The sequence below is a fragment of the Lagopus leucura genome, unplaced genomic scaffold (genome assembly GCF_019238085.1).
Source record: "Lagopus leucura isolate 7727_CA_CO unplaced genomic scaffold, USGS_WTPT01 Super-Scaffold_100009, whole genome shotgun sequence".
In the NCBI taxonomy this organism is placed as follows: domain Eukaryota; kingdom Metazoa; phylum Chordata; class Aves; order Galliformes; family Phasianidae; genus Lagopus; species Lagopus leucura.
The window spans coordinates 20,299,856-20,313,759 of NW_024962266.1; the positions used below are offsets into that span (position 1 = coordinate 20,299,856).

At 40.1% G+C, this 13,904-nt stretch overlaps 1 protein-coding gene across 2 annotated transcripts in view; it reads right to left on the minus strand.

Annotated features, from left to right (window-relative positions):
• Window positions 1–13,904, minus strand: part of TESK2 (testis associated actin remodelling kinase 2) — a 68,252-nt gene that overhangs the window by 32,193 nt on the left and 22,155 nt on the right. For both annotated transcript variants that reach the window (XM_042873536.1, XM_042873537.1), the window contains exon 4: window positions 8,377–8,425. In XM_042873536.1, coding sequence (XP_042729470.1) covers window positions 8,377–8,425 — 49 coding nt within the window. The remainder of the gene's footprint in view (window positions 1–8,376; window positions 8,426–13,904) is intronic.

A 13,904-nucleotide genomic window follows, 5' to 3' on the forward strand; every position in this document is an offset into this window, starting at 1 on the left:
ATAAAGCAAGGACCTACTTGAACTTCTGCTACTCATTCTTATCTATTATTATCATTCTTATCTATATTCTTATCTGCTCATCTACGTGATGGGAGCTGACTCTCTAAAATACGCACCTCCAACCGCAGCAGGCCTGCAGCCACAGGAAAATGCACAAATTCATTAAAGCCTTCTCCAGTGTAAAATCAATAGCAGTCTTCCTCCTGTTCTCAGAGGGAGTGCTGCGACCAACTATGGCACCACTGAACTTCCAATCGAACTGAAACTCACAACAGGAGATTCTTTGGGGTATGTGACCAACCCAAAAAAGAAGGCAAGAAATTCCTCTGTAGGTTGGTGTTTTTCTGGAAATGCAAAGTCTTTATCACTGCAATCAGACAAGATGGTTAGCTTTCAGTCATAAAAAGGTAAACAGCCAACTGATGCAGGAAAAGAGGAGAAGATCAGCTAATTTAAATAAGGCTCTTTACATGTTTCCCAAGAACCTGACTTAGCTGAAACTCCTGTGGAGGCCTGGATCAATTTTGATGGAGAAAGAATGAAAGGGTCAAGCACACCATGTGTACCACAACATCAGGATGCAAGAGTATGAACAGGAGATGGAACTTCAGCCAGAACACTAAGCTTCCTGCCTCTTGCCACTGAGAGCAAGGCCCTCTTGTGTGATTTTAAACTGACTTTTTTGGTATGTGCGGCACATCAGGCTGCATTTGGGACTGAAGTCTTTTTTCTTCTGAACTAATTCACAAAAATATTTGGTTCCCAAGGAAAATAACATAAACAAAGTAAAGAATATGTACTTTGTGCAATAACTTCAGACTTTCAGACACTTTTTTTTTGTTACAAAAGAATTCATGCAGTTCCAGCATGAGGTTTAAGTGGCACAACATTTTCTAAATACCAGCACTACCCTTTCTAGACTTTTAAACTCCTACTTTGAAAAGTCTACCAATTAATTTATTACATATACTGTGTTCAGATTTAATCTTCATCCAGTGGTGCATACAAAGGAGTCAAGTTTACTTCTGCCTTTAATCAGCCAAACTCCAAACTCACATAGAAACTACAACGATGGGTACCAGTGTCTGCAGTTCTTAAGCTGTTGGAACGAGCAGTCATGAGGACTTGGCATGTGGGCCTACAGCATTATTTCATCAGTCAACAAAGTGAGACATCTCCAGCTAATCAAGCAGCACGACTCGACTCACATTCTTCTGACCCTCACTCAGGTCTCTTAAGGCTGATCACCCAGAGAGAATCCATAATGGACAAGGTTGGGTTTTTCCCCCTCTTTTCCATGCATCTTCTCCAGAGAACACATTTTGGGCAGACGCCTCTCCCCCCACCCAAAACAGTTGGTTTTCTAGCACCCTCCATATACATTTCATACTACAGAAGAATATGGTTCCTTAAGGAGATATCCATACTTCTTGCCAAAGACCTTGCAAGGAATAGGTCTCAGCAATTCTACAAGCTGTGAAGTGCCAAATTTATTCAGCCTTTCATATGCGAATCTCTCAAACTGAAGGAGATGAGCTGTTACTCCTCTTAATATTACTGATCCACAGGAAGAAGGACCCAGTTTGAAGGTGAAACAGAATGAAACCTTGTATAGTATAGGAATGGTAGAGCTGGCCAACAAGCATCAATCCACATCGGCCAAAAGCAATTTCAGCAACATTGTGTAAATTAAACTGAGAGCTTAAGTGAACTGTTACAGCAAAACTGAAATTGACAGTTCATGTGCTGTGAAGACTGAGAAATTAAGACCAAATATAGCTCATGTGTTGACAAGTATTTCTAAAACTCGGTTGTGAACAACCAAAACAGATGAAGGGAGGCCCCTGCACTAAAGCAAGTTTTTAAAATAACTGCATTTCAAAAGTATCAAAGATATACTGGAAATGATTTTGCAAGCTGCACAAGGACAAGCAAAAGTACCAGGTCTACCTGTGGCCCTGAACAAAGCCAGTAAAATAACATATGTGCATATGTATGTGAAATACAAGTACCTAATAGTCACATTTATAGATTTTTTTAATTGCCCCTTCAAAAATTTCTTTGATACAAGAAATGTGAAGCACACCCCAAGGTTTAGGATGTAAAGATTCAGGGTCTTTAAAGTTTCAGAAAGGCATTGCTAGAGGCTTGGTTTGCCAGGTTATAAACACATTCATCTCAGAATATAAACAGAAACTTCCTAACTTTTTGGCTCTAAGAAAACTCCCCATTACCTATGCCTGCTTCCTCTCAGCCAGACAGTTGCTGAATGACAAAGGCAATACTTTCATTTCTTCATAACCAAGCTCTGGTGTCCACGCACAGTGAAGCACAGAGCACAGCCAACAAACTTGCCTTTCTACAAACAATCTGTTTTTGGGGGACCAGTTTAGCCTCAAAAGATTGAGCCCATATTCACAGGCACACACAAACAGTTCTTGCATCTTGTATGTTCACTTTAAAACTATTCCTCAAAGTGAAATGTAAAGTACTCCACAGTTCTATACATTTTGAAATGGATTGATAGCAGAAGGAACAAAATATTTCAAGGTAACTGTTACCCTGCAACAATTTTTTGTAATGAGATAATGAGGTTTTTTCCCCAAGAACAGAAACAAAGTACTATGCAGACAGTGGACAGTCCTAACAGACATACTCTGTGATGCACTCATTCTATTTTAGTGCTGGAAAAAGCAGTTGCAATGAAATTGAATGATTTCTCACCTTATATATTACAGTCTAGCATAGTCTTCTTAACACCTGAGTTGTTTCCTGCTTCATTTTAACCCCTATTTGTGCTGCCATGGCCCTTTTTCTTTTCCTTGGGTCCTACAGAACTTCACCCAGTCCTCAGCCATTAAGGGGGAATGGAACTACTACTGCATCAGACAAGGTTACCACTACTTTTTTCCGCAGGTCAAGTCCCTAGAGGCCAGATGAATGGTTTTCTCTTGACCCCAAAGCAAGTATGTGCTTAATGACTCCTGAAGGGAAAAGCTAATGAACCCAAACAACCAAATTAGCTGAGGAAATAACACAGATGTGTGCTGCTTGGACTTCCAGTCCTACACTGAAAGGAGCAAAAGAAGCAAGGAAATATCACCAACAGATACTCCAGTTTAATCCCACATAACCATTCCTGTCTTTAAAACAGATCTTCCTGAAATTAAATACACTCAGTCCTGACAACAAAATCCACTCCAGGGAGGGTGCAAAGTAATCGCAGTCTAACAGAGGACCTGAGGCTTCTGAAGCACTTCTGTTAAGGCTTCACTTATTTTTGGTTCTTGGCTTATATAACTCCACAGGCCCAGATGGCTGCTATGTTCTGCACCTCCCAGCGCTGGCCTCAGCGCAGTACCACTGTCATGGCTGTTCTGTTCATATGGAGAAGTACATTAAACAGAACTGTGGCTATAAATGAATGCTACAGGAAGTATCTGAACTAAGGACAAAAATAATGAGGCATGCAAGTAGAGATTTAGTACAGTATTAATCCACAGACCATGCTATTCATTGGTTTAGAGATCATAAGGATCAATTTAATCTGCAGAATTTTACACATACTTGGAGTTCTTAGGAAGTTGAAACAACAGACCTTCTGCAGCATCGTAGAGCTGGGAGGCATTTAAAATGTCAGCTGTTGGCTACTGAGAGTCAGCTGAAAGATACCCTTCGTCATCACAGCACGGTGATGTTCAGTGGGCTAGGCCCACTGTGAACACCAGAGTTCAATATTTACAGCACTACAGGTGTAAAACTGAAGTTAATCAGGCAGTTTGAGTCACATTCATGTAACAGCACGATTTGGCATGTGCTGTAGGAGATGGTGAAAGGAGGAAGCAGGGAAGGAATGCTGTGCCCGGGCTTTTTAAAGCTCTTAAGTGTGCAGCCTCTATCTAGAAGGAACTGTACACCTTTCATCTTTGGTTTAGGGGAAGATACCCAAGGGATGTCTGTCATGGTTTCTCCATTTCAGAAACAAAAGCTCTCCACAAAAAGAGAAGGAAGAAATAAGGAAGGGATAGGACAATGTTTCAACAAAACATTCTTAATGCTAGATGCTGCTTGTGAAAGTTTTAACTCAGAAGGACCCTTCCTCTTAAAGAACTTCTTTTCCCTTCCTTGTAGAAGAATAATTCAGCACAACTGTAACAATTTGGAGAATTTTATGCTGTTAATGTCCTTCTTCCCAGTTAGTACCATCACCAAGAGCAAAAGAATACTACAGATAGGAAGGTGTCCAAGTGCCTGAAACCCCATTTACTGCATTTACAGTTTGCCTAAACTGTCACTTCAGCTTTTGCCTAAGCAGAGAGTTTTCAGTTATCATAGAAGTACTTACTAAACAAAAAAAAAACAAAAAAACCAAAACCCTCTGTCCCAAAGCCACCATCTGTTTCATTATGATGTGCTCTAGGAGTACAAAAGGGATGCGCTGTGCAAGGAGGGCAAAAGAGAGAAACAAATGAGCTATGAATTGTGGTTGATGGTAAAAACAGCAGTGTGAGATTCAGCAAAGCCATTACAGAACACATCAAAATTGTCCAATAGCAATTATCTTGCCCCAGATGAAAATTAAGACGTCTGGAAGGATTTCTGCAGTAAATATTTCCCAGGGTTTCTGACACAGAAATTAATTGAGCTGAAAATGTGCATCAGTTCAAATAATTTTTTCTCTTCTTCTTTTTTTAATAAAAAAGCAGTCAAGCAGCATGTCAAGGCCTTCTTCTTACATCAGTTCTTGGCATGTATATCTGCATTAAAACTGCACTGCTGTTTGCTGCAGACATCAACATTCTGAGCATATAGGAAGCATTTTAGAGTTCAAGGCACCTTCATGCATGCAGCATCTGAAAGATGCACCACACAAGGCTGTTGCTAAGGACTCACCAAATGGGGTATGGAAGACACTGAAGGAGCCACGTGCCCAGAATGGCTGGCTCGTCCCTTACAATCATTTCATAATCATTCACATGCCACACACACAGCTTCTTAAAACAAAGGCTGCTCACGTAGATCGTTGGACTCGGGAAACGTTAACAGTGCACCAGATGTTGGGATAGAAGCAGGAGGACTGATTCGGGAGGACGTAAAGGAGAAAAACTGAAACACTGCTGGAGTGGTGTGTTAGGCAGACAGCACAGCCAGCTGCTGGCTGAAGTAACAGTGCCCAGCCCTCAGCTGCTGCCCTTGTGCTCCCATCACAGCACCACAGCCCTGCAGCCGGTCTGAAAAAGCTCCAATGCACGTCAGATCCTGCACTGAGCAAACGCAGCTAAAGCTTCAAATTGTGGCAGCAGAACACTTGTGCCTTATTTTCCTAGTTTTTCTAGTAACAATTAGCTGTTGTTTGTAAAGCACTGCAATTTCAAGATAACTCAATCAACACATTAGCTCTCCCTTGCTCATTTTCTACACGCACAGCTGTCAGGACTTGTATTTTCTTGATGAAGGAATTACCTTGCTGTGTGACTCTGTGCACATACATCCACATACATCCAGCTCTAATGATATTTATGCGTGATCTCTCTCAGCAATTCAAATAAATGTACTTAACAGAGTTCAACAAAGAATTTAAGCTCAGCAAAAAGGCACTGAGTAGCTGCTATATGCTAGACCATAAACTACATTACCTGCCTTTGTGTAATAGCATGAGCCTATACAACATGCAACGCAAAAATGTGTTTTATAATCTCCTGGTAGTGGCTCCTAACTGGTGCCTGAAAGCTCAGCAATGCCTCATGCCAACTGATGCCACTGTACCTCTCTACAAAATTCTCAACATCTGAGGATGCTGAGTGCCAGGAGATGAAGAAGCAGTAGGTAATAAAGCTGTTAGATTAAGGAAGTGGACAGAAAACACCAAGAAGCTTGAAAGAGAGACTGAACTTAGGTTGGAGAGGCATGCAAGTGCATGCAAGAAGCACTGCAGGCTCACAGCCTTGGAACCAAACCATTAGCCACAGATTAGAGGTGAATATTAACAAATATTCAGTTCCTAGTTTTACAGAAAGTGAGCACAGTAAATCTATGCCCATCAGTTTGATGTTCGTGAGACAATCTAAAACCTGCTAACTCATCTGAGCTCTACTTCCATTGAATGTTTAATGCTATGCTTTCAATGACAGAGGTCCCCACCACCCCAAATTATCCTGTGTCTCCATGGATATTGAACTACTTCAACACCAGCATATGCCACGGTTTCTGGTTCGAGTAGAACTTCAAAATAATATTGCATTTTCAAAACTGGTATGATTGTAGATTTAGAAAAAGGTCAAAATCCTAGGACAACCTATAATTAAACAAATTTTTGTTGTTGGGAAAAAAATCTGCTTCAGTAACAGTCATGTAAGACAAAAGACAGTTAAAGCAATGCAAAATGCCGCCAGTGGGGAAAAAACCCAAGGCCTACATACTGAGGTCCCTCAGGCAAAAAACCTGCTCTGCATGATCCTTGTGTTTAGCTCTCCATGTGTTTAAAGACACAAGAGAAACCTATAACACAGCAGACTGTCTTCCAATAACGAAGTACTGCATGCTACTACTACAGCCCCTTAACTAGCTAATAAAATGCTCAATGCTCCTCTAACATTTGGGCCTGCTGCCTTGCCTGCTAATAGCACAGGGGCTACTAAGCACAAGTCATCTAAATCCATTCATCAGTCACTTGTAACAAGAGCTCAACTTCTTATATCATGAAAACATACACATGCAAACAAATATGATTTCCTACCGCCCCCTCAGACATGAGCTCTAAGTGATGCTGTATCTCTTCTACTTAAAAATATCATCAGCCACACTACCAAAGCACAACATTTCTTACTAAGCATAATCCAAGACAAAAATGATAGTTAAGCTCCTTTCAGAACAGATCCAGGGTAGGCTAGTGAGAGAAAGGATTCTCCCTGTAACTGAGCTATCTTCTGAGGAATGGGCTTCTGAATCAATAGCTCATCTCCACAGAAGTAATACCATGGGAGAAGTTCTACGTGCTGGCAGTGTCAGGCTAGTATCAATTATGTTAAGCTGTGGAAGGTAGGAGAACCACAAGCTGAAAGAAGCCACAAGATGGTGGATAATTTGTTTATCCTGCTGGGCTATATTTGAGCTGGTGACTCACCATGTACATCTAGTTACACCTTCAGCTGCTCATTTCAGCCCCCTTCCCTAACCTTCACAAGTCATCAGCGCTGAATCATTACTGTACACACACTTCAAGACAAAGAACACCTCAACCAGCAGAACACACAACTATTTCATACACCCTATAAAACTGAAGAACTACTGGATGGGAAAAAACAACGTGTGGATTCCCTACACATCAACTTGCCCTTAGGTTGTAGTTTTTGCTATCAAAGGGATTGTGTGTGTCCGTTTTGGTCCACACAAGACAAGCTACACACAAGTAATCGCTACGCATATTTTTATAGCATGCTATGAGAGCTAATCTGGTTTTCAAAACTCTGCAGGGATCTTCTTTAATGTAAAATTTTTTAAGTAATTCTTAGGCAAATGCACCAGGAATCCCCTGTAATGGATAAGTAACAACATACATGTTACCACTTGTCTTACTTTCAGGTAGGAGAGAAAAGGGTTAATTTTTTTTAATTAAGCAGTTCCTACAAAATAAATGTAAACAAGAACCACAAACTTTACAAAAAAGGAGCATCTCCTCAATCTGTACTGAAACTAAAACAGCAGAACAAACACCGGATTGATTTTTGACACAAAATAGCTAACACTATTCACAGCAAGAGAACCCTCCCTTCTGTTTGGTGTGGGATTTTTTTGTTTGTTTGCTTTTCCTGAGGGAGATTAAACACAATCCAGTGAAACCTGGTGGGAAGGCCCACGTGAACTAAAATTTCTGTTTCTTATTTGATAATTAGACCTTGGCCAGGAAATACAGGCAGTGGAATAGTTCCCCTTCACAGAATTCAGATGAAGCTGTAAGAAGATAGCAGGGACTGAATATACTGATATCACGCAGCTGAAGTATCCCTGATTCATCTGTGAAATGCATATGAAATCAGAGAATAGTAAATGAGACTTAAATGCAATGCAACGTTTCCAGAACAAGTATGACTTAGGAGCACCTCGATGGCAACCCAAATCTCCAATTCAGAATATTATCAGTGGAACCTTATGTTCCTACTGTGATTTTTTTCATCTTAATGATAAAACACATCCAAGGGCTATCAGTGAATGCAGTTCTAAGGCCTGACACTGCAAGCTTACCTCTGCATAGCAAGCAGTACATGGTTATCTGTTAAGGCCCCATAAAAGAAACTATGACTGTAGGTGAAGAACAATTGCAGAATCTGGCCTGTGAGCAATTTCATATTGAGTGCATATATCATGAAATAGCCTTACCTCAGTAAGTGCGTGCAGCTGTCCTTGATGCACACAGACACCCATAAACCTACAAGAAACAAAAAAAAAAAGAGAAGTGGTTTGGGTTTTCTTCCCCCCCCCCCCCACTTTTTTTTTTCTTCTTTGTTTTCTAGAAAGAAACAACGATAATAGAAAGTAGTGGCTATCACAAGAAAGAAGGAAAAAGGGGGAAAAAAAATCAGCCTCAGACAATGCATACCTCAAGGTCAATTATTTAAAAGTCTCAGCACAAAACAAAATTATATGCCTACACTGCAATATGTGTTCCAAGAGAGCACAGGAAACTGCTCAAACAAGATGGAAAGTTACTAACTTAACTACAAGCAAAGGCCAGCATATAATGTTTTTGCAGAAGGGAACAGTCTCAGAGCTCCCTGCTCCAATGAAGCCAAGTGTAATCCACTGTTGGTCTGCATAAAGTGCAAATTACTTCCCTTCTCATTGTGCTGCATAAGCATGAAGATGTTCCTTTCTACCCCATTCCTAACCACAGAGGACTGTGAGGGCATGTGCATGCAGCATACTTCTCTTTTCCCCCAAAACAAAAAGTGCCTCCCTTTTGTTTTCAACACTTGTATTAAAGCAAGTTTTGATGGTATCTGGTACATCCCTCTGTGCAAGGTTCAGAGTCCTGCTAAAAGAAAAGACCATCAATCCCTTGACTTTTCTGCATAATGACAGAGAAAGTGTCATATTTGAATTTAAGAGGAATAATTAAAAGCTCATCATTCTACAATACAAGCTGAACTTCTAAGTAACAAAATGCAAATTAACAGTAACAATAAACATCTCCTGTGAGAAAGCTCAGTACAACTTAACCTGTAGGCACCTTGCAGTCCTCCCTGCACTGCCAAGATTTTGGTTATTTTTAGATGAGCCAATTGTCAACTTCATCACTTAGATATTTTTTTTTTTGTCTCTATGGGCAAAAACACATTGCCTGTCATTTCACAGCGTTCAGAAACCTCCACTTCACAAGACTTAGAAAGGCACAATGCCATTAAATGTGATGGGAACCCTGCAGAGATCAAGTTGAAGGAAAAGGCCCTTTTATAGCCTCAAAACTTTCTGAATTTAAAACCAAAATGATGCAAGACACAGCACTAGTTCAGCTAAGCTGCTTCTGAACAAATGAATGATCCTTACTGTTCTCTTGCCTAACAGCTGACTGGTAAATTACAAACAGCCAAAGAGAAATAACATAAGTAAGGTTCTTTGCATAAGCTGAGCTGTGGAAATCTGTTTTTATAACCAAAAAAAAAAAAAAGTAGCAGGACTCTTACTTTAAAGTCTGCTCTTACCTCAAATATTACTTTCTCCAAATGAAATACGCTTTTTTCTTTTGTTTGAGAGTGAAAATAATTCCTCTCGCTTAAGGAAGAGCAATAGTGCACAACAGGTGTTTGGAGGATGGGGAAGAAGAGCTGTTTTAGATACATCATCTACACAAACATTGCTCTGAGTTTCACTTCACACAGCGATTGCATATGAACTCTTCTGTAAATGTGTTCACAAACCAAGTTCCTACAACTAAGAAACGTGGACCTCTCCAAAGCAGGAATCTGCTTCTACTTCCACACATTCTGCAAGGTCTATAAAGTACAGTGTTAACAGCTTCACTTAATCCAAGATAACACTTAAAATTTGGAACCGGTATTTTCTCTTTTCTGAAACACACTAACGAGGTTAATCCTGGATGCTGCAGTACTTTCATTCAACAAAAACTGAGGTTAGACAAATAGAAATAAGAGCATTTCATCTGATTATCAACTCTTCCTTTGTAAAGGCATATTACTTTACTTCCAATTAGGCTTTCATTGTATTTGACTTAATTCTAATGTATAAACGCAATTAAGAATTCTGTTACACGTGTCAACTTCACCAAACAGGAGAAATGTCTCTCATCAAAATACTGGCAGACCCTTTTCTGATAACCTGTTTGCACAAAAGAAGTCTCAACGGAAACATATTCATAGCCTCAGTGAACCTACACTTTGAGCAGGAAAGGCACACCAGCTCAAGTTACCGAGAGTAAGAGCTCAGCAATTCTTCAGCATCTTGCATTTCTACGAGGAAACAGACTAACATTTCTAACCTTAAACCAGAAATTAAAGCACAGTTCCATATCATGTTCCATATCATGACTGCACGAAAAATGCAGGACAAAATTATATTTGTAAAGCCCACATCTTTGGAAGATATTAGCCAGGAAAAGAGAAACCAGATACACTGATAAAACAGGCTTAATGAGCTTACAGGCAACACAATGAAACCATCAATAGATTGTGTCGAGAATCTCATTTTCCAGGCTCTGGAAAATACATCGATAGAACAGACCTCTAGCGATTCAAATTCCTGGAAAACATCATCTTAACTACTGTATCAAGCAACACTAAGTCTCCTGGTTAAGCCAAGTACTGCTACAAAATACTACAGAAAAGCTTTCTCACTAGAAAGTAATATATGCAGCAGCTATCAGGAAATACAATTACCAAGTTGAACATAAGATTCCAATTTCTGAGATTGGCCCACAGGAGATTCCAAACCCTGTGGATAGGAAGCTGACATGCTGGCCCAGTTCAGCTGAGATGATTCCTGCTGGCGAGACGCCCCGTCTGCAGAGCCAAAATGCGCTCGTAGGTGAACTTCAGCAGAATGTCTCAGCAGCCAAGGGTTACACTTCCTATAAACATTTCTAGTTGGAAGAAGCTTCAGTGAGTAAGTCATCCACAGCAGAGGTGACTACTTGCAGATATAAGGAAGTTTATTTCTCAAGACAGTACATCCAGCCTTATCAGGAAGGCTGAATCACTTCCAAAATTGAAACCAACAACTGGAAAATCTTCCCTAGATGCTGCAAGTCTAAGGGATGCCATTTGAGTCCACGCTGCTAAGTACAGTGCAGAACATCTCCACAGTCTGTATCACCTGTCCTCCTAAAGAAGAGGAGAAAGAAGTATTCTGCACATTTTTGAACCTTTCAGGGCAGTTACCCAAAGTGCTTTCATTCAGTTCAGTCAGACCGCAGGGGAGAAAGTTCTGAACAGGACTGGGGACTAAGAACCCTAGTGCCCAACCTTGGCATCTTTGTTAGATTACACAGAACTAATATCCAGATTAAACAGCCATTGTGGACATCCAGATATTGGATCCATGCTTTCCATTGAAAGAACTTCACTGGAACGTCTCTGCTCTACAGACAAAGCAAGGGCAGCTAGATAGAGACAGATAGACCTCTGAAATCCACTGCTTGCTTCTATAAAAGAATTTAGGAGATTGAGGATAACTTTAAAAATAAGCAGCAAACCAAACTCACCAACACAAAAAACTCATACAGCTCACTAATACACAGAGAAATGAGTTCAAATGACAGGTAGATGCTTATTTCATTGCACTGGCTATTACTGAAAAGGGAGGAGAGCATAAATCTGCATTAGAACCCTTCCTGATGTCTTAGGCACCATTCTAAAAACCTACTTAGTTTTCTACACTTGCTTTTTGATTCAAGAGAGAGGCAAAACATTTTATCTATCCACTCTGTAACATATTACACACAACACATCCTATCTTCTGCTGCTTTGCACGCAGCATTTATAAGATACTCCTACTAGATAACTGCATTACATACAGAGAAGTTTAAAATAATAGTTTTCCTTTCTTTTAAGCTATCACTCAATGCAAGAGAAATGATGTTAAAAGACAAAAGCCGTCCTTCTACCTAGTGGCTCAAAGTCAATCACAATTTCACAAGAAGGAAAGTTTGACAAGAGAAAATGCATTTAAAAAATTGTATTGTCTTTCCAGGGTGCTGGATGTGTCCAAAAGCAGCTGAAGGAAAATTCTCCTTAAAGTCCACAGAATAAGAAAGTAGAGCGCATGTTATGTTTTGGTGTGTATGCACAGCAAAGCAGATTTAATCAACGAGTCAATCTGCCTACACACTCACTGCCAAACACAGCAATATCTCCAAGGGCTCCCATGAGAGCACTTAAGCCATAATTTAAGGTTTTCTGTGTACAGGATGTTTTAAATGAAGTCCCTGAGGTACAGATTAAATAAAGAAGTATTTTTCATGAAAACAGTAGTGATATTAAAAACTGAAATTCTATCTCAAAATTGAAGATATACTAATTTAAGAGACAGCACAAGGAATTGATTATCTGTGTTAGCACACCACTTCATTTCTCAAAATAAGAAAAACACACCTGTAAGGCATTTCCAGAACGTAAAGGTATCAGAACCAGAACGAGAAGGTATCAGATCTCCAAGGCTGGGAGCTGTAGAGCTCCAGACTCTGAGACAACAACAGCCTCCTTGAGCTCTTTCCAGCTCCATTTTCTTCTTCTGACTTAGGCAAAAACTCATGACTGCAGCACAACATCAGCATTCAGAGAAGCATCAAAGTGCTGAAAAACACTTTGAAGCATACACCAGACCTGGTAGCAGATCTAACCCAAACCTTGAACAGCACTGCACTTAAGTGTGACTTAATTTAATAAGGGAGTGAAGAAATGTTCCAAACCTCTGGCTCTCCAAGTCCCAGCTATTTGTCTTACCATGTATCAGCCACCCCATATTAACATGACTGCAGTAAACACTATATGGTGCAAACCAGAAGCCCAACTCACCTTTCCACTCCTGCTCTTACCATCTGCTTTGAGGTAAGATGTGATAAGCCAGCAGGCAGCAGCATCTCATGCTCACAGGAAGCAGAAGCATCAAGCCAAGACAAAAAAGCATTTTAGTCCTCCAGTTTGCATGCAAGGATGAGATGGAGATAGGAGATGATGCAGTTGACAGTAGAAAGTGCTAAGCACCACTAGTCTGCTTTCACTCCTGAAACATCCCTAATCTGATCCTTGATGTAAACAAAGAACAAGAAAAGCAGCTCTTTCTTATGATCACCAAAACAGCAACTGAATAAATTACTACACCACAGTTAACATCTTCTCTGCCTCTGGAATCATGTTTGCTAACAGAAATAGGAAGCAAGAGAGAGGGAGACAAAAGATCACAATCCCCTTGTCACCATTCAGTGCAGCTGCAAGAACTTCTATTTCAAAACATCCTTAACCAAGAGGTTCCATTTTAGCCAAAATAAACCCTTAGTGGAGGATAGTTTCTCACTTTTCCTAATGAATTTTCCATCAAGATTTTTTTAACAGGTATTTTTATATATGTATATATTTGACCACTGGAATCTTTGTAATGCTACCACAGAGATTACGTACTTACTGGAAACTTGGTAAGTGAAAACTAAGCTCTTCAGTGTCTTCTGATTAAGACAGATATCCACATGGCTGGCCAAATGCAGAATTTGAGCACAAAAACATTGAAATGAGAGTGGGGGTATATAAAACTAGCCTTACAACCCCATGCCAAAAAAACCAAATTATTTTTAAAGCCTAAAAAACCAAACTGCTACTTCACGACTTATTAGAAACAGAGAAATTGGAACATTGACACAACTCTGTGCACAAAAGTGTCTAAGGTCACTAAGACAAAAC